Consider the following 17,916-nt stretch of genomic DNA (forward strand, 5'->3'; position numbering starts at 1 on the left):
AAATCTTAGACTTTATTAGGAAAGTCTATGTTGTGTATCAAATCGAAGCAGCCCGTTCCACACCGCACAGGGTTGCCCACAGTTAAGGAGGCAGAGGGATTGGACAGCTTGTCCTCCAGATGGAATGTTGCAGCAGTCTTGAAGTTGGAGTAGCAGCTTTCAAAGCTTATTCTCTGAATAGGAGAGTCATCAGCCCCGAGCCCATGCCTACTGAATGGAGAGTAGCTCCCCTTTCTTGTCATGTAGTCAGCTATGAGAAGAAGATGCCGGATATCAATAGAAATTCCATAGACATCGAAAACCTTCACTACCTCGTTGATTATCGCGTGTCTTGCAGCCTCTACGCCGAGCGTTAGGTACACATCATATATATCGTTCGACTCTGCGTTGTAGATGTCCAGGATATCTAGCAAGTCTTCATACACACCGGGGCTTACCTCTATCATTCTGGTCAGGGAGTATATAGAGGAGCTTTTCACGAAGAGTTGGCTACCAGAAACGGAGGCCTTCTCCATGCCCTTAACCTCTCGTACTACAATTGTAGGGAGAATGGATTCAACAACCGAGGAAATCATCTCATTGAACCCAGAGGGATATAGGATCTCAAATGTAAGGACGTTTTTTGACTTCTTTGCAAAGTTCATGAAATCCTCCTCCTCTTCGGTATTGCCCGAGTCGTCCGTTTGATCGGTCTCGTCGGTAGCCTCTAGATAGCTAGTACTATGGTCTTCACTATCTTTATCGCCATTCTCACCGGTGGTAGCTTCTAAGCACACGTTGTCGCCTTCCGGGTCACTTTCCTTATCGCTGTCACTCTCGTCTTCTCCTTCGTTCTCCTTGTTCTCATCAACCTCTTTGCAGTCGTCTTTGGGCGCCTCTGACATCCCCAATGTATACTTTGCCTTGGCTAATCCTTTCATTTTGTTCCCAAGCAGCTTCAGGAACTTCCTATCCAGGACTTCGCCTGCAAGATCAACAAAGTTATCCAGCTCAAACATTATCTTGACCTTCTTCTGGAACACACCGGAAACCATCACAATCTCCTCTGTAACCCCAAATCTCTTGACACAGTCCTTCAGCGTCACCCTCCTCAGACATTCTGTAATGTCGAAACTCACCCTCCTCTTGATTGGCACCGTGATCAAGGGTGTCCTTATGCTTTTGGACGCTGTTATTAGAATCTCTCTGAGTCTAGGAACCCCAAGCGTCACGTTCTTCGCCCCAACCCCTGCAAGATGAAAGGTGTTGAGCGTCATCTGTGTGGAAGGCTCGCCTACTGATTGTGCAGCTATGACCCCTACAGATTCTCCGGGATCAGCCAGGGAGCATATGTATCTGTCTGCTAAAAACCTCCTGAGCTCATCGTCAAGCAGATCTATCTGTTTCCTGAATTTCAAGGAGAGGAAGTCCTTGTATCTATCTTCGAGTTTGGAGACAATAGAAGCCGACTTTCCAAAAAGCAAGACATTTCTTTTGAAAAATTCAGCGTCATCGAGATAGCTAGACTTTGTGCAGTCAAGCCCATCCTCCCCATACATAAATTGAATCACTCTTTTCCCAATCCTGACAGACATATCATATTCTACCTTTGCTTCCTCCATATGCTTAATTAGGCATCTCTGCAGATATCCGGAGTTTGCCGTCTTGATTGCCGTGTCAATAAGGCCCTCCCTGCCTGCCATACAATGGAAAAAATATTGTGGCAGGTCAATTCCAGTCAGAAACCTGTGGTATATATATCCTCCAGAAGACGGGCTAGGATCCAGTGCCGCAAAGCAAGGCAATGTCTTTCCACTAGCCATTATCGGAACTCTCTGGCCCTCTAGCTCCTGTTGCCCTAGAGCCCCCGAAATCTGACTCAGGTTGACAATGGAGCCTTTAGATCCTGTTGCGATAATTAGCTCCATGTTGTTTTCTGGAAAGCTTTTCTGCAATCCTGACGGAACAGATACCTTGACTATTTCAGAAGTCACACTATTCATCTCTGTTCTCATTACGGAATCCAGGTATGCCTTCTTGTCAGCATAGAGATAGAAGTCTGGGTTTGCCTCCACATATCTCCTCTGGAGCTCCTTGGCCTCTTGGTCTTTGACCCTAACAACCTCTCTTCTTTTCTTGTCTGCCTCCTTGTCGAGAAGAAGATCGTCTATTCCTATTGTGAATCCATACATCAGAAGATACCTGTTGCCAACCCATCCGATATATGTCAACAGGTCGTTTGAAGTCGCGAATCCTTTGATCTCCCCACAAGCATGGATAAGAGACTTGAAGGTTGGGCCCAGCGAGTTCTTATCCAGGATCCCGGTCACAATGTTTCCTTCCCTGATTCTTAGGATCCTCTCCTCGGAATGCTCTCTCCACGCATTTTTCGGAACATTGGTTTCAATTTCAATGTTCACAACCAGCCCAAGATTCTTTAATATCGTTGAAATCACCTGCCTCCCGGAATAGAGTCTTGCAGGCTTGACGATACAAGGACGATCTAGGACGATGCGCCTGTCGCTAAGTCCAGCATTCACCAGAGTAAAGTAATCTTCCTCGGAAAAGAACGAATCTTTCATTGTCAAAACGGTCACAATAACAATGTGGTCCTGGACGAGGCCCCTTATGGGCTTTCCATTGGTAGGTACCAGGTAGTTGGAATCGTTCATGACTATATGTCTTGATTCGGCTTCCGATGCATAGTTTTGTGGAAAATGAACATTCATCTCGTCACCATCAAAGTCTGCGTTGTAGGACTTGCAGTTGGCGTAGTGCATTCTTAACGTTCTTTCTTTCCTTAGGACCCTACACTTGTGGGCCATTATACTCGGCCTGTGGAGAGTCGGCTGTCTATTCATAAGCACCACATCTCCGTCGACTAGATGTCTCCAAACAACCTTTTTGCCGTCCAGAAGCTGGTTTGCCAGGGCGTACCTCTTTTCGTCAGGCATGTGTGCCAGGCTGAGCATCACATCGCCGTCCTGGAGATATAGACTTCCTGGATAAGTAGGCCCATTCACAACAGCCTTCTTCAGCCTATCCACGTTGAAGCTGGCTGCCCTTTCTGGAAAGGTTAGGGCCTCTGCAAACACAAGAGGAATTCCTATCTCCCTAGTCTCAAGATTAGGATCGGGCGATATAACAGTTCGCGCTGCAAAGTTGACTCGCTTTCCCATTATGTTTCTGCGGAACAATCCGTCCTTCCTCTCGAGGATCTGTTTATGGCCAGGCGGTACCATCCGGGTGCGACTCCACTTGCTTATATTCTTGTTGTCAAAAGACGAAAGAATGGCCGCCTGGAGCTCAGGCCAATATGACAGATCCTTCGTCACCAGTACGCTGACCCTGAGGATGTCGTTAAGATAAAGTGTTTGGAAATTCTCGGCTTTTTTTCCATCTAAAACGATCATGGGGCGGAATCTGTTGGGGATGACTGGCAGGTTGGATATAAAGAACATCCCAGGATCTCTTCGGAAAAAAATAGACTCAATAAGATCCGCCTCATTTGAAAACAAATCGTCCATAAGCTCTCTGACGGCATCCGGTGAAAGAAACTCAAGGTCCTTCCCATCTTCATCCTTTTCGTTGCCCTTTCTCAAGTCTTTCAGCACCTTCATCTTTGCACCCTTGACAATCTTCGGGTTACTGTGTCCACATCGAACGCACTTTCTTCTGGAGCCTGCGTTCTGCAGAAACCTATGCACCACCTCCTGGTGGCTTTCCATCAGCGGCTCAGATCTGTTTTTCTTTGCATTCTCTATCCTTTCGCTAACTATCTTGTACAGCTCCTCCTCTTCTGAAACCATGTACAGCCTGTCCAGATCCTCAGCCTCCTCTCCATTAAGTAGAAGGGAAAACTTGCAGAACAAGATCAATCTGTCATAGTTCGTTATTCTGAAGTGCTTACACTGGAAGCAGTAGCACCTAACTATTGAAAACAACGAGTCAAAGAACATCGGGTTAAGAACTATCCTGGACAGCTTTATGTGCCCAAAGTGCCCTGGGCAGTTGAGAAACGACAGATTGCAAGTCTTGCAGTTTGATGACAAATCCAAAGGCCCCATTCTCAAGTCGTACAGACCTCCGCGTATGGGGTGTCCGAACTTATCAAAGCATCCTGGTACCACAACCTCCATGCAGCTGTTTCGCTCTATCTCTTCATCGGAGTACGATCCAAACGATATATTCTTTGGATGAAATTTCATAACCATTTTGAAGAGGGCCCCTTTCGACGCCGAAATTAAAAATGTACCATGGCACCACGAGATGTCGGCCCTGGTCTTCCCCGCAAAGCATGGTAGCGCAACGGAAGCGCGCTGGGCTCATAACCCAGAGGTTGTGTGGTTCGAATCCCACCCATGCTAGTGGTTTTGGACAGACCATCCCGAGAGTCCCTAAAGCCAAGATAAGAACTCTCCTTTATTAAAAATAGAATCAAACATAGACCGTGGTAACAAGCTCTTCTTCCGCATCTTTGCACACCCTCTTTTTCTTCCCCTCCACCCCCTTTCTGCAGCTCGGCTTCTTCTTGTACGAATAGACAGTGCTATAGATGGTTTTATGTCCACCTTTGTTTCTTACTTCTCTCTCGATGGTTCTCACCACTGTTTTTGTTACCGTCCTTGTCACGTCGTTTGACATTTCTGCAGAAGAGCTTTTCTTAGAGGACTTTGGAGGCTTTGTCTCCTCAGCATCCTCTATTAGTACTTTCCTGACTAGCGGGAGAAGCTCGGCTATTATGTCCTGCCTTCCTGCAGAAACAAGGCTTTGGGTAGCCGGTGCTGGAACACCCACTGTGGAGGAAGCCACATCATTCTTTCCCGAAGAGCTCAAGACTCCAGCAGTAGAGCATTTCTCTGTACATATCAGGGATGCCACAGGAGAGGACCCTATGGTATTGGCAGAGGTGCTTTCCTTCTTCTGGGAGGCAGAGTCGTGGATTTCACCAGAGCCCAACTCCAATTGCATTGTCTTCTCTTGTATCTTTGTAACTGTTAATATTGAGGTGGCCGGTTTTGTCACCGTTCTATATACTACACTAGGAGATGTAGTCGCCCTTTCCTCCTTCCCAGGAGCCTCGGAAATCTTTATGTCCTTATGGCCTCCGTCGTCCTTCTTTGATGTCTCAGAAGAAACGGTGCGTGGTCCCGTGGATATGCTCACTTCTCTTGATGACGATGCTTCCTGGTTATACTGGGTCTTTGTAGATATTATCATGGAATATTGCGTCTGTACAACAGTTTCTGTTTTTGTGCTACTCTCTGTCTTTGTTGCTGTGGAAATCTCCCTGACAGTTGTTAATTTATAGTTGATGATGGGAACCTCATTCTTAACTGTTGTCGTCACTTCTCTGTACAGCGTAATGGGCTTTTCAACACTAATAGTCTTGTAGAATACTCTGGTGACTGTCACAACTGTTGGCTCACTCTTTTCTTTCTTTTCGTCTTCAACTCCCCTCTCATCTTCAGAGACGTCATCCATCTTCTCCAACTCAGGCAAGCTGTACTTAAACTTGGAGCGCTTTATAGAAACCGGAATCGCACGAGAGTTCTCGCTGTCCTCTGGCAAAGCCTTACTATCGTTGTCTCCCCGCTTCATCTGTATTTCTGATCTTCCAGGCCGAGCCTCGCGGGAAGTCCTTTCAAGAACTTGAGGAACTTCAACGGTTCTGAAGACTGTTTTTGTCTCTTCTCTTTGAGTCTCATGGATTGTACTAGCCTCGGATGTACGGGTATCTTGCCTTTCCTCACTTCTCGAAGAAGTCACCGGCTGTTCAGAAACTGTCTCTGTCTTTGTTTCAATCACCGTGATGCTTTTATAGGATACCGACGGGGCTTCTGTTATTCTGGGCATCCCTGCAGTCCTGCGGTCTGCTTCTTTGTGGTGAATCACATGGATAAGCGGAATCTGAGATTCTGCATCTCTCTGGTACGCACCGGCTGCTCTACTAGCGAGATCCTCCCTCATCCATTCAAGTTCTCCACACTCGTCCCTGCACTGCTCCTTCCTACAGTTCATGCATCGGTTCATATCCTTGTAGACTACAGCCATGCATCTTCCTTTGGTGCAGCTTGAGTCGCGTATTATTGGCAGATTAAAGCTCTGAAGATATTCGTCATATTCCCTCTTTGGCATATATACGGAATTTAGGCAATCATTCAGGCTTATCCCATACTTCTGGCACCTGCTCGTCAGCTCGTTCTGCATAGCATGTAGACATTCCATGATCATTAGAATTATCATTGCTGAAAGGAATGTTTGTTTGTTCTCTCCTGTGCTAGAAATATTTGTGGGCATGGTTTCATGTTTGGTGCAGGCGTTTTGATAAGGTAGTATATATTGGGCATGGCTAGAGGCTCGGTGGTCTAAGGGTATGATCTCCGCTTTGGGTGCGGAGGGCTCCAGGTTCAAATCCTGGCCGAGCCCTTTTGTCTTCCACTTTGCAGCGGAGAGTACTCTCTAATACGCCACGAATAACCATTTTTTGGATTTACATCCCCATGGAAGAATACACGCTTTGTTCTTCGAGTACTGAACAGGGAGAAATACCGGTCATTCATGTTAAGAGATTCAAGGAGAGCCCCCCGCTACTTCCCTGGAACAAATCGCAGCTGCAGTACATGTATCTTCCAAATAAACCCTTATTTGTGGGGCCGAACACCATTCCAAGATCTTGTGACTACCAGACAAGCATACTCACAACCAAGCTTAAAAAGAGGCTTAAGCATGACCTTCCCTATCCTTTTCTCTGCCTTCCAATGAACTTGGATAGAGCCTTCTTCGAAGGAAAATTTGCCTTTATCTCCAAGGTTCAGGAGGTAGGGAGCATCGATGAGCTATGTCTTGTCAAGAGCAAGGAAAGGATAGTCCATGTTAAAGAAGAGACGGGCCAAGGGTGCAATCTGAGGAAGGAAACAAGGCTTGAGCATGTAAGGGACAAGCAAGGCGATGCATACAAGGATGTTTGCCAGGACTTTCTTTCTGGAAAGCTGCTTGAGGAGGCCGAGACAAGAGGCGTAAATATTGCAATAAGAGACTCTATTCTCAACAGCCTGCTGTCGAAGGAGATATATGCACATTTTTCTGTGAAGAAAAAGGACGACAGGCTATACGTGGTTTTTGATGAGGCCTATATAAGAGAGATCAAGTATTACGACTATCTTGCCGAGTACGGAAAGGAGGTTGTTAAGTCTCTGAAGTCCTCGGAAACCAGGGTGTATTCTAACTCAGAGGCATCCGTTGCTGTGTATTCGTCCACACTCTTCTACAACTCCTCTGGAATTCAGAGATTGTTCAGTGGGATTGATGTCAGGAAGTCTATTGACATAGTTGTAAACATTGAGGATGTAAGAATTGTGTCCAGCTCTGGAGCTTTGGGAGATGAGCTGAAGGCTCTTTTTGGAATCAAATTTGAAGAGGGAGAATACGTTCTTAACGACGGGAAGGTGTACACAGTGGACCCCGGCGGAGAGAAGATTGCATTCAGCGGGGTTGTGTTTGCTGACTTTATGGATTCCCAGGAGCCTATAAGCGACTAATTTGTTTGAGATTTGTTTATAGACCAAATGGAAAATAAAGTGAGGATGGTCTCTTCGGACAACAAAGAGTTTCTTCTCGACTATGACGTAGCGGTCCAAAGCCAGACGCTCAGAACGTTTTTTGGTCGGCCAGAAATGTTCCTAGAGTCCACTTCCAGAAAGGTTAGGCTCCCGATAAGAGCACGGCACCTGAAGAGGATTGTTGAGTTTCTGGAGTTTAAGCATCATTCGGATCCAGATAAGGAACCCGAGGAGTTCAGGATCGGTGACGAGGAGGCCCTGGAACTGCTGGATATCGCCGTATATCTCAAGATCTAAGGAAGTCGAATAAATGCTTTATTTCCTGCGCAAATGAGATTATACATTCCTGTCCCCTGGCGTAGGCGCCATTTTACTACTGTGTAGCTCGTCGTCTTTTTGGTTTGTAAGGGAGCCATAGTCCTTGAACTCTTTTGAGCCCAATATTGCTTCTATCAGTTCTTTTCTTGGCATCGCATTGGAAGTCCCCATAGATTCTATCAGCTCGTAGATGGGCTCTGGATGTTCATCGAACCCAGGAAGCTCGTTGGATTTCATAGGGCTATGGGGTTTTTCAATTATCCGGCCCAAGCGCTAAATCCTAAGCCTCAAGATGTTTTCGTACTTGGACATCTCAGGGCAGTACGGACACTTGAAAGAGTTTAGAACTCCTTCCTGGGAAAGCACGCTGGCCGCCTCCAGAGATATTACATGTCCGCATTCAAGCATCACGGGAATGTTTTCGTCTACACAGAGCGTTTTGAGCACTGGGCATATAAAGAGAGAGTGGTAGTTTCTTCCCTTCTCTATTTTTATCTCCATAGGAAGAGTTGAATCATCCTTATCGAAAAGCAGGCTTCCAGAGGTGGAGAGCTGGAGAAAGGCAGAGGTCCCTGTTTCAAACAGCTCCCTGAGATAGCATCTGTTTGGCATTCCATTCATCTCTATGTACTTGGACTTGAATTTCTCAATAAGCTTGCTTCTGCTTTTCTTCAGAGCCTCTTGTATGTTCGTAGGATTTACCAGAAACCTAAGGAGCGGCTTGACATCCTGAATGTATGTAGGAACAAATGACCTAAGCTTCTTGAAGCACAACCTAAGGGCTTCGTCGTATCTCCCCTTGTGTATTAGTAGCAGGAACTCGTGGGACACCAAATACAGCTCAAGCTCCTTGCTTGGGTAACCCTCGAGAAACTCCTCCAGAAGAAATGTGGAATCCTCCGATATTTGGGAAATAACCTTTTTAAACTTGACATAGCCATCTCTTATTTTGATGATTTCGTCTTTCCCGTCTTTTGTCTCTGATATCAACCTTTCAACAACGTCGGCACAGTTGTTTTCAAGGAGATAGTACACTACAAGATATGTTACTGTTTGGGTGCTGTTCGGGTATATCTGGTTTCCTACCTGCACATCAAATTCTGCGGGCCTGCAGTCTTCGGAAAGCAAGCTTTTCCAAAGACCAACAAGGTCCGCCTCTGCATGGGACAAGGTGTCAGGCTCTGGGCCGTTGTCGAGGGACAGCGCAGATCGGATGTCATCTATCATGCGCATTGTCTCGTCTCTGAGACGCCGGTAGTCTATGTCGTACTTGCTATCAACCATAATGGGCTATCAACTCTGTGAAATATGCCCATTCTGCAATCCATAAACAAATGTCGAGGATCTGCGCCACCAATTTTCAGAAGGACGGCAGAAGAAAAATGATCAGCAAACTGATAGAGGCCATAGAGAATCTTTCTTGTAGCAGCGAAGAGGATGAAGGAGCCGTCCGCAGGAGCGGGGTCGATCAGGATAAATGGAGCGAGACAAAGGTGAGGTTTATGCGAAAGTATGGACATATAGAGTAACGTTCTGGATAGCAAACATTGCGAGAAAGTTTATGATGGCGTAGGCCCAGGAGGAAGAGGACGAGCTGTAGAAAACAGGTTCTACTCCTGCTTGCTGAGCCCAGAGACAAATAAAAATCAAGAAAAAAAAACTTAACCCTTGAAATAAATAATTCCGGATGGACGCACCAGATATTTCTTATGAGCATCAGGAGACATCTGTTCCAAACAGATCCGGAATAATTCCCACCCTTCAGAACGTTGTTGCAACGGTCAATCTGAGCTGTAAACTCGACCTGAAGAATATAGCCCTCCGGGCCAGAAATGCCGAATATAATCCGAAAAGATTCGCTGCTGTGATAATGAGGATAAGAGAGCCGAAAACCACAGCACTGATTTTTGCTTCCGGAAAAATGGTGATAACGGGTGCAAAGAGCGAGAAGAGTTCGAGAATGGCAGCCCAGAGGTATGCAAAGATAATCCACAAGCTGGGATTCAATGCAACATTTGATGACTTCAAAATACAGAACATAGTTTCGTCTTGCGACATCAAATTCAGCATCAGGCTAGAGGGGCTGGCATATGCCCATAGCAACTACTGCAGCTACGAACCAGAGCTCTTTCCAGGGCTGATTTACAGAATGGTCAAGCCCAAGATTGTACTCTTGATATTTGTTTCTGGAAAGATTGTTCTCACCGGTGCCAAAGTGAGAGATGACATTTACCAGGCATTCAACAATATATATCCCGTGCTGATACAGCACAGAAAGGCATAACCCATCCAATGATCCATGAAAGGCAGTAGGCAAATAAACTCTTTATTGTTAATTGTCCTTCATGTAGGGTCTACTTGGATCATGGGCGTGTTCCTGCTATTGTGAAAAATACTCTTCCTTTCAATCTCATCTCCTTGACAACAAAGTTTCCTGTATATTCCTTGCTCCCGTCGATGTCTGTGCTAAAAATCCCAAGTGTTCTTCCTTCGATGGAGCTCATCACCTCGCCAATTGGTAGCGTAAGCACCACATACTCCACATGTACGGCAACTGCCACAGACCCTACTGAGGAAACTATGGGTCCAGTACGTTCCATGCCCTTGATGGAGAACGATAGGGGAACGCCGTTGATTTTGTGGGAGTATATAAGCAGATTGGATGCTATGTGTTTGGACACGGCTTTCTCGGGGTTTACAAGAAGCTCAGGGTCTATCTCCACGCACATCACGGCCTCGACAAGCTTGAACTTAATCATATGGTGTCGGAGGATTAAAAATTCTTGAGACAATTGTGGCGCCGTAGCCCCAAGATGAACCTCATTACCGGATGCTTCAAGCACACAAGAAAGATCAAGGCTATGGACTGCGGGAGGATATCCGAGGTGTACATTTCAAACGTGCTGGAGCATAACGAGCCTGACGAGTACCTGGTAAGTGACGGGAACGGAAGGATTCCTGTGTTCAGATGCGTCGGAAGTGCTGACAAAGCTGAGTTTGAGGGATATCTGAAATACAGGCTTGGGAATCTGAATATGAAGTTCCGATTTGCTGAGGGATTGGAGGGCGGTACATCCATTTTAATGAATGGCAAGCATTTCCATGTATGTGCGGAAGAGTCTGATGTCCCAACAAAGTACCTTATCTTTTCTGAGGGAGCTTTGAAAGAAAAAGAAGCTGGCTCATCGGAAGTTTTGGGAGAGATTGAGGAGGAGTTTGGAAGATGTGAGTCGGAAGCTCACAGACAGGTAGTTTTATCTTTTTTGGGGAGCATAAGGCCACAGCACCATGCACAGTTCCTATACTTTTATGTTTCGAATGTGGAGGCCATATACGGCCAGGTTTTGGTTTCCTGCGTAGGTAGCACCATGGTTCTTCACACGCTGACGTCTCCTGTGTTCCTCAATTTCAACGAGCTCTTTTCAAGCGGGGTTTCCCTGCCTATGGTCTATGGAATCCCGTACTTTCCGCACACAAACTTTATCGTTAGCTGTGAGTGGCGGAAAATCTATGAGTCTAGAGCATATGGGCACATCTGGAGCTATCCTCGCAAATTTCTTCTAAAGGTTCTGAGCCTGATACTGCTTGAGGAAAGGATAGTGTTTTACTCCGCAAAAAGCTCGTCGCTGAGAGTGTTGCAGATCATGGAACTTATAAAGCCTTTCCGATGGCCACATATAATATGCCTACCTCTCCTTCCCGGGATGGAGGAGATTCTTGAGAGTCCCCTGCCATTTGTCACGTGTCTGGACAGGAAGCTGAAGGCTGGGGACGTGGTTTTCGTGGACCTGGACGATCTAAAAATCCACAGCTCCAAAAGACAGGCCTTGCTGCCTAATAAAAAAGCAAAAGACACGGCGGCTCAAGGTCATATGGAGGAGATGAAGGATTGCATCGAGATGATAGCCACGGAAATACTGCTGTGGAGAGAGTATTTGATAAAGAGGCATGGGTCCAGGGTGATAGCCAAAATGCCCAACAACCCTCTGGAATTTACCAGGAAGGCCCGCGGGTTTTACAGCGACTTTTTTAGAACCAGGATGTTCCTGGCTTTTATAACCGAGGAGCATGACCATTTGTGTAGATATTTGGTTGAGATAGGGCGTGACTACTCGGTCATACTTCTTCCATATGCACAGCTGGGCGCACACATGTACACGAAGGCCCTGCGTTTGTGGATAGAACTATTCGACGGGGATATGGAACCGATGGTTGAGCATCTTGTTAAGAATGGGGTTCTTGAAGATGTTGCGGACATGATCTTCAAGGGGTTGAGCTACAGAGAGGACTACGATAAGATAGACACGCTTTTATCATGCATCTCCTCTCCAACACATGAAATGTATATGAACATCAATGTTGTCTCCAGGATGCCTAGAGTAGTCTTCAGGGACCTCTATTCTTATAAGGTATACCACCTGAGAGCCTGTGATTGTAAGGCTCTGGATCTTGGAGGGCTGCAGTGCCAAGAGAGTTCTAGGTGGGGAGAAAAAGGGAATTCTATGGAGGCCGTTCGGAGTGAAATAAGGAAACTGCTAGGGGGAATGAAGCAAGATTTCTTTGATCTCGAAAAAGAAGATTGTGGATGCACGGTTAGGAACTCAGTTGTACTTGCTGCAGGTCCCGGATACTCGTTTCTTTGCTTTCTGCTTGTGCCTGAAAATATCGATACAGTATTGAAGCACTGTGGATCGAAGGATCTTCTTGAAAAGAGCCCGCAGGCCTATTGGAGCATTGTAACATATTTTTTATATTTTAACCTTCCGCTAGGAAATGACCCTGCATTTGACGGAAAGGTTGATGTTATTATCGACGAGCCTGCACTTGATCTTCGGATCGACGGAAGGCCCAAGTTCTACTTTGATCCGTAGGATTGACTGCAGCCACAGGGATCCCTTCTTTGCAACGCCCTCCCAACTTGGGCCTGTGTCAGAAGGCCTCTGAGTGGGCTTGGCCCTCATAGCTGGACTCCAGCCTTTCTCTCTTCATATAGGTATACATCGGGACGGTTAGCCCGTGTATCAGGACACTCAGAAACACAGTACAGCTGACAAAGTCTATTGTAAGGGTTTCCTGGATTTTATCTGTGAGGAGTGCGTAGTATAGCGCTCCTACTCCAATTGGGCCGAACCAGCCGATAAACAGAGCTTCCTTGAAAGATCTCAGTTCCGGGATGTGTGGATACATCAGATAGCATATAGCAGGTCTCCTGATGAAGATTATAGTAAGCGAAATAATCACATTCGACAATGTAAACCTGCTGAAATCTATTCTCGATCCAAAAAATAGGAAGAACGAGGTGCTGAGAATTGTATCTGTTATTTCCTGTAGCCTTGAGTTCTTGGTTTCCAATACAAACCACTCGTCAAAGGAAAACACTATTCCGGCAAAGAATATGCATATCAGCTCACTTCCACCCATAAACTCCATAAGTGCCATTGAAAACACAGTCAGAATCACACCGTGGATAAGAAAGGACTCAACACCTGCCAGCCTTTTTGTATAACAGTACTTCAAGCCCTGCCTTGATAGGATGCCTATAACAAGGCCTATCAATGCGGATACAAACACTCTGATGAGCAAGTTGTCAATGAAGAACGGATACATCCCTTTTCTAAGCCCATGCCTAAGTAAATCAAGCCCGAGGAAGAGAAGGAAGATCCCCATTCCATCGTTTATTCCACTTTCTGCAGCAAGGAGCATTCTGATTCTCTCCGGAACCATCTTCATGGCAAGCTTTCCATGTATTATGCTGGAGCTCAGAATGGGATCTGTGGGAGTCAGGCAGGAAGCTAGTGACCATGATGTTGCCTTGTTGTAGTTGGTGAATAGGTATACTAGGCAAAACGAAAAGAAACACTTGATTATTCCCACCATCCCAACAAGGACAAATATGGACTGCCATTTTTCTAATACATAGTTCTTTGGTAGGGACATTGCAACTGTCATTGTCTGAATGCAAAGGACGACTCTTGAGAAGTTGTACATCATGATCTTTGAGTATACGTAATTTGTATCGAATACATTCAGTACATGATGCCCAAGAACTATACCTGTTAGTACTGAGACCAAGGGCTCCGATAGAAGCAGGCTGTCCTTGATGTATTTCGAAGCTAGCCCAAACAGCAGGACAAACGACGAGGAGGCAAGTAAGAGCTTAAAGACATCATCCATACTTTATGCTCTTTTGTCTTATTTATAGGGCCTGGGATTCTTTTCTGACCATACTGTTTTAATCTGAAACAGTTCGAGGATGCTTATCTATCAGGTATAGAGTAGCAAGAGGTTTTAGCAGCAGAGTCCATGTAAAAAAGTGTACATAGACGCTACCGGACTAGTAAAAAGGGTTTATTGTGTCTTTTTCTTGAAAATGTGCTTGACCTTCCCATCATTAAGCTCGTTGACGTCAGCATCTCGCAGCTCAAGAACGTTTTTCCCCACCGGCGCAACCCTGGAAAGCCCAAAATCGTCGTTAATGGTCATTTTGAACTTCGGATTATTTATAAGGTTCTGAATGTCATCCAGCTTCTTTTCGCAGGTTTCCTTCGAAACACTCGAATCTCCAAGAACCTTCCCACACGCACCGCTAGTAATATCCTCCTTTCCACATAAGTTTTTGATCTGGTCTTTTCCTTGTATCAAAAAGGATTCGACGTTCTGGATGCTAGGATAGGTACTTGAGAGCTTGAAAGAAAGGTTTTCAGAGGTTATTTCCACAGATGCCAGTTGACTCAGGTTGACCTCTCTGTGGAGATCTTCGGTGCTGTCGAAGTTGCATTCAATTCTAACGCTTCCTCTCTTGTCGCACATCTTCTCGAAGAAATTGACCGACTTGTCTCCACACTTTTCGCAGACAAATGCGCAGATCACATTTTCAGTTACGTCGCCGAGATCAACAATCTTCATTTTCCCCGACCATCCGCAACTTGCACACTTCATGTCGGCTTCATTGATGTTATTCTTCAGCACCTTCTCGTATCCTTCATCCTTCATTAAGGGCATACTCCTGAGCTCTCTTAAATCTGCTTCTCATTGTTTATAGGCCAATAGGAATAAGCTGGGCCTATCACTGGTGGAATCCGCAGTCTTCATCTCCGTGTCCGGAGAAAGGTACAAACCAATAGCTTCAGCACAGGTGCAGAGAACCAGTCAGATAAAGGATAAAGAGATTAGCGGGGCTATGATATTTAATCTCCAACATATTTGATCCATATCTTACATTCCCCACTGGCGCTGCAGCTAATAACACTTGGCTTTCTAAATACATTTACACCATCAAGGGCAACTATACCTGTTTCATGGAGCTTGATTTTGGCCAACGACTTCCCGTTGTCGAACCAGACGTTCTGGGACGATGCCGCCACGAGATCTCCGTCGATCAGGGTGGCAGTCCTTATGCTTTCATTTACATTTAGAACTTTAACTTTCTGAATTCGCTTATCTAGCCAGATCGCCTGGTTTCTGAATACAACAATAAAGCCATCCTTAATGCGCTTGATTCCCAGGGCTTGACCTTTAAGTATCTCCATCATTTCTATGTTGAGTTCAAAATCATATACATAAACTCTTTGTCTATCTGCAAACATGAAATTATCCTCAGATATGCAGCATATGTGAAGAATCTCTCCACTAAGAACCTCCTCTCGTTCAAACACTCCATTCAGAGTCCATTTTCTCATTATTCCTCCGCTGTCGAGAGAATGGATCGAGTCCAGAACTTCGAAGCTGACTATCGACGCTGTATGTCCTCTTAGAATCCCGGCAATCTCCAGGTTTGCACTCCCCTTCATAGTACATCTCACCAATAAAAGCTCATTGTCTGCAATTCCACAAACCACTATTATTTCGTCCTCGTACTCTCTTATCTTCATCTCCACCACCTGCTTCTCATCCGTTTCGACAGTCGACTCGTTCTTTCCAGACAGCAGATTAACAGCCGTTATCGTTTTGTTAGAAGATGCAACCAGCAGAATCTTGTGCTCCCCTGCCACCGCAGAACATACGGCCGTATGCTCACTGGGTACAAATAGCATCACTTCTTTCAGGCCGAATTGCCTGTCTCCTCCTCCAAGCACAGATTCAAACAGAGGGCTGGAGCCCTCCTGATTGGTTGCTATAGAAGGGCTTTCTACATTTCCACTTCTCCCCTCGTCTCTAAACTGCTTTGGAGCCATTTTTGCTGGGGGAACACCCTGCTCCTCAAACCGGGGATGATATCGGGGATATCCTTGGGCAGCTCTATATCCAGGTCCAGGCATGCTGCCTTTCCTTGGGTCATAGAATCTCGGAGTCGCGTCTGCTGTAGGAGACATTTGCCCGTACATCTCGTACATCTTTCTTTGATCAAACTGCTGATAATACATGGGATACTGCTTATATGGGTCCACTGTTCCTCCATATCCCATAGCGCCCGGATCTATTCTACCTATGTGCTGATACCGCCTCTTTTCATTCTCCAGTTTCATCATAATCCCCTCAATCCTGTTGAGGTCCTGGAGATTCGACGACAGACCTGACCTAACTGCTGAAATGTCGTGAAATGCTGCATACCACTGAGCAAGGATGGGCATACCCTCTCCAGGTTTGAAATTTTCAAGGCCGGCCTCATTGAAGAATATCTTTGCCGAACCCTCATACTTCATCTTCAGCAGGTAGTCGTACACCAGCATGTTCAGTGCATCGTAAATGCCAGAGTCCTTCTTCTTGTAGGTATGATCCCCCATCACAACTTTGCAAGGGGTCCTCAATTTAAAAACTTTAGTCATATTCTGGAGCTGCTGCCAGGTCGTCCACAAAGAGGTGCTGGGAGTCCTAGAAACCTCATTTGCCATCGATGATACAGGAATCTGCCACTTCAGTATCTTTGGGCATCCATTGGAATGTGACAAGCATAAATCATAAATATTTATTATAGTAGGACCCCTATCCCTACCTTGTTACCACAACAGAAAAATCATTCCCAACATCAAAGTCTATCACCTCCGGGAAGTCAAATGGAATTTTCTTTGGTATGAGTATGGTCTCCTCCTCATGCCCTAGCGCACCGTTGAATCCCGTTCCCCACGAGTATAATTCGTTTCCAACCCTGCATATGTTGAAGCTGTTGTAGGAACGGACTGTCTCTACATGCTCAATGCTAAGCTTCATGGGAGTCCTCACGGCTTCTACTGATTGGATCCCAAGCTGGCCTTCCTTGTTTCTGCCGCACCCATATAGGGTGCCATCTATGGTGACAAACAGACTGTGGTTCTCTCCTCCGGCCACCTGACGTATGCCATCCAAAGGCACCTTGTATTTGTTGAAGGTGCTTTCAGCCTTGTCGTGCCCCAGCTGGCCGTACAAGTTGGATCCCCAGCAGTAGGCCTCTCCATCTGTATTCAGTGCTATAATATGGTTCAGGCCACAGCTAATCGACCTGAACCTATAGTTTCGCAGGCGCTTTCTGGGCGTCGTTACTGCGTCAGGGATAAGGGCCCTTAGCTTATTTCTTTCGGATGTTCTCCTTCCAAGTTCTCCAAACTCGTTCGAGCCGAAGGTAAAGATAGAGTCCTTGGAATCAAGCGCAGCCACAAAGCCTTGGCCAGCACTCAGGGCTGTTATGCTTTTGAGGGGGACTTTTACAGGTTCAAAAGAAATCTTCTTCCCTGGGGTCAATCCAAAGGTGCCGTTAGTCGACCTGAATGTCCCCCAGACATATACATGTCCTCTGGAGGTCAGCGCCACGGAGATAGAAGCCCCACAGTCCATGTCAACGATCTTTTCATCAAGACAGACCCTTTGGGGAGTGGATTCGTCTCCGTCTCTTCCCAATGCACCTTCATCGTTACATCCCCAAGAGTACAGCATCCCATCGGAGTCAAGCACCAGAGTGTGTAACGATCCACATCGAACCTTGGTCAGGGACATCTTATCGAAGAAGGAAAGCCTGGTTGGGACATGGGTGCTTTCTGCATCTTCTCCTAGTCCTAGCTGGGATATGGCATTTGACCCAAAAACAAAAACACTCATTTGAAGGACTCTATTTTTCCGAAATTTATTCTCTGCTCTTTTAATCTTT

General features: G+C 45.9%; 14 protein-coding genes across 14 annotated transcripts, besides 2 other annotated features; 5 read left to right on the forward strand and 9 right to left on the reverse strand.

The window, feature by feature from the left end:
• Window positions 1-5: 5 nt before the first annotated feature.
• On the reverse strand, window positions 6-4,193 carry ECU04_1400 (uncharacterized protein; the record flags this gene model as incomplete). Its single annotated transcript, NM_001041175.1, has 1 exon — window positions 6-4,193. One exon carries the CDS (start codon window positions 4,191-4,193, stop codon window positions 6-8), a length of 4,188 nt encoding a protein of 1,395 aa, NP_584825.1.
• An 80-nt stretch (window positions 4,194-4,273) lies between these two features.
• Window positions 4,274-4,346, forward strand: a tRNA (tRNA-Met).
• Window positions 4,347-4,416: 70 nt separating this feature from the next.
• On the reverse strand, window positions 4,417-6,225 carry ECU04_1410 (uncharacterized protein; the record flags this gene model as incomplete). Its single annotated transcript, NM_001041176.2, has 1 exon — window positions 4,417-6,225. The coding sequence occupies one exon, from the start codon at window positions 6,223-6,225 to the stop codon at window positions 4,417-4,419; it is 1,809 nt and encodes a 602-aa protein (NP_584826.2).
• Window positions 6,226-6,336: 111 nt separating this feature from the next.
• Window positions 6,337-6,408, forward strand: a tRNA (tRNA-Pro).
• Window positions 6,409-6,482: 74 nt separating this feature from the next.
• Window positions 6,483-7,520, forward strand: ECU04_1420 (uncharacterized protein; the record flags this gene model as incomplete). Its single annotated transcript, NM_001041177.1, has 1 exon — window positions 6,483-7,520. The coding sequence occupies one exon, from the start codon at window positions 6,483-6,485 to the stop codon at window positions 7,518-7,520; it is 1,038 nt and encodes a 345-aa protein (NP_584827.1).
• Window positions 7,521-7,547: 27 nt separating this feature from the next.
• Window positions 7,548-7,838, forward strand: ECU04_1422 (uncharacterized protein; the record flags this gene model as incomplete). The annotated part of the gene is made up of 1 exon (NM_001415602.1): window positions 7,548-7,838. The coding sequence occupies one exon, from the start codon at window positions 7,548-7,550 to the stop codon at window positions 7,836-7,838; it is 291 nt and encodes a 96-aa protein (NP_001402488.1).
• A 39-nt stretch (window positions 7,839-7,877) lies between these two features.
• ECU04_1425 (uncharacterized protein) lies at window positions 7,878-8,096 on the reverse strand (the record flags this gene model as incomplete). The annotated part of the gene is made up of 1 exon (NM_001415603.1): window positions 7,878-8,096. The coding sequence occupies one exon, from the start codon at window positions 8,094-8,096 to the stop codon at window positions 7,878-7,880; it is 219 nt and encodes a 72-aa protein (NP_001402489.1).
• A 36-nt stretch (window positions 8,097-8,132) lies between these two features.
• On the reverse strand, window positions 8,133-9,143 carry ECU04_1430 (uncharacterized protein; the record flags this gene model as incomplete). The annotated part of the gene is made up of 1 exon (NM_001041178.1): window positions 8,133-9,143. One exon carries the CDS (start codon window positions 9,141-9,143, stop codon window positions 8,133-8,135), a length of 1,011 nt encoding a protein of 336 aa, NP_584828.1.
• Window positions 9,144-9,193: 50 nt separating this feature from the next.
• ECU04_1435 (uncharacterized protein) lies at window positions 9,194-9,388 on the forward strand (the record flags this gene model as incomplete). Its single annotated transcript, NM_001415604.1, has 1 exon — window positions 9,194-9,388. One exon carries the CDS (start codon window positions 9,194-9,196, stop codon window positions 9,386-9,388), a length of 195 nt encoding a protein of 64 aa, NP_001402490.1.
• A 158-nt stretch (window positions 9,389-9,546) lies between these two features.
• ECU04_1440 (TATA-binding protein) lies at window positions 9,547-10,143 on the forward strand (the record flags this gene model as incomplete). Its single annotated transcript, NM_001041179.1, has 1 exon — window positions 9,547-10,143. The coding sequence occupies one exon, from the start codon at window positions 9,547-9,549 to the stop codon at window positions 10,141-10,143; it is 597 nt and encodes a 198-aa protein (NP_584829.1).
• A 79-nt stretch (window positions 10,144-10,222) lies between these two features.
• ECU04_1450 (uncharacterized protein) lies at window positions 10,223-10,618 on the reverse strand (the record flags this gene model as incomplete). Its single annotated transcript, NM_001041180.1, has 1 exon — window positions 10,223-10,618. The coding sequence occupies one exon, from the start codon at window positions 10,616-10,618 to the stop codon at window positions 10,223-10,225; it is 396 nt and encodes a 131-aa protein (NP_584830.1).
• Window positions 10,619-10,672: 54 nt separating this feature from the next.
• On the forward strand, window positions 10,673-12,730 carry ECU04_1460 (uncharacterized protein; the record flags this gene model as incomplete). The annotated part of the gene is made up of 1 exon (NM_001041181.1): window positions 10,673-12,730. One exon carries the CDS (start codon window positions 10,673-10,675, stop codon window positions 12,728-12,730), a length of 2,058 nt encoding a protein of 685 aa, NP_584831.1.
• A 58-nt stretch (window positions 12,731-12,788) lies between these two features.
• Window positions 12,789-14,033, reverse strand: ECU04_1470 (Nha1p-like protein; the record flags this gene model as incomplete). The annotated part of the gene is made up of 1 exon (NM_001041182.1): window positions 12,789-14,033. The coding sequence occupies one exon, from the start codon at window positions 14,031-14,033 to the stop codon at window positions 12,789-12,791; it is 1,245 nt and encodes a 414-aa protein (NP_584832.1).
• Window positions 14,034-14,207: 174 nt separating this feature from the next.
• ECU04_1480 (Zn-finger protein) lies at window positions 14,208-14,852 on the reverse strand (the record flags this gene model as incomplete). Its single annotated transcript, NM_001041183.2, has 1 exon — window positions 14,208-14,852. The coding sequence occupies one exon, from the start codon at window positions 14,850-14,852 to the stop codon at window positions 14,208-14,210; it is 645 nt and encodes a 214-aa protein (NP_584833.2).
• Window positions 14,853-15,046: 194 nt separating this feature from the next.
• On the reverse strand, window positions 15,047-16,582 carry ECU04_1490 (uncharacterized protein; the record flags this gene model as incomplete). Its single annotated transcript, NM_001041184.2, has 1 exon — window positions 15,047-16,582. One exon carries the CDS (start codon window positions 16,580-16,582, stop codon window positions 15,047-15,049), a length of 1,536 nt encoding a protein of 511 aa, NP_584834.2.
• A 205-nt stretch (window positions 16,583-16,787) lies between these two features.
• Window positions 16,788-17,867, reverse strand: ECU04_1500 (Ran guanyl-nucleotide exchange factor; the record flags this gene model as incomplete). The annotated part of the gene is made up of 1 exon (NM_001041185.2): window positions 16,788-17,867. One exon carries the CDS (start codon window positions 17,865-17,867, stop codon window positions 16,788-16,790), a length of 1,080 nt encoding a protein of 359 aa, NP_584835.2.
• Window positions 17,868-17,916: the final 49 nt, after the last annotated feature.

The sequence above is a fragment of the Encephalitozoon cuniculi genome, chromosome IV (genome assembly GCF_000091225.2).
Source record: "Encephalitozoon cuniculi GB-M1 chromosome IV, complete sequence".
In the NCBI taxonomy this organism is placed as follows: Eukaryota; Fungi; Microsporidia; family Unikaryonidae; genus Encephalitozoon; species Encephalitozoon cuniculi.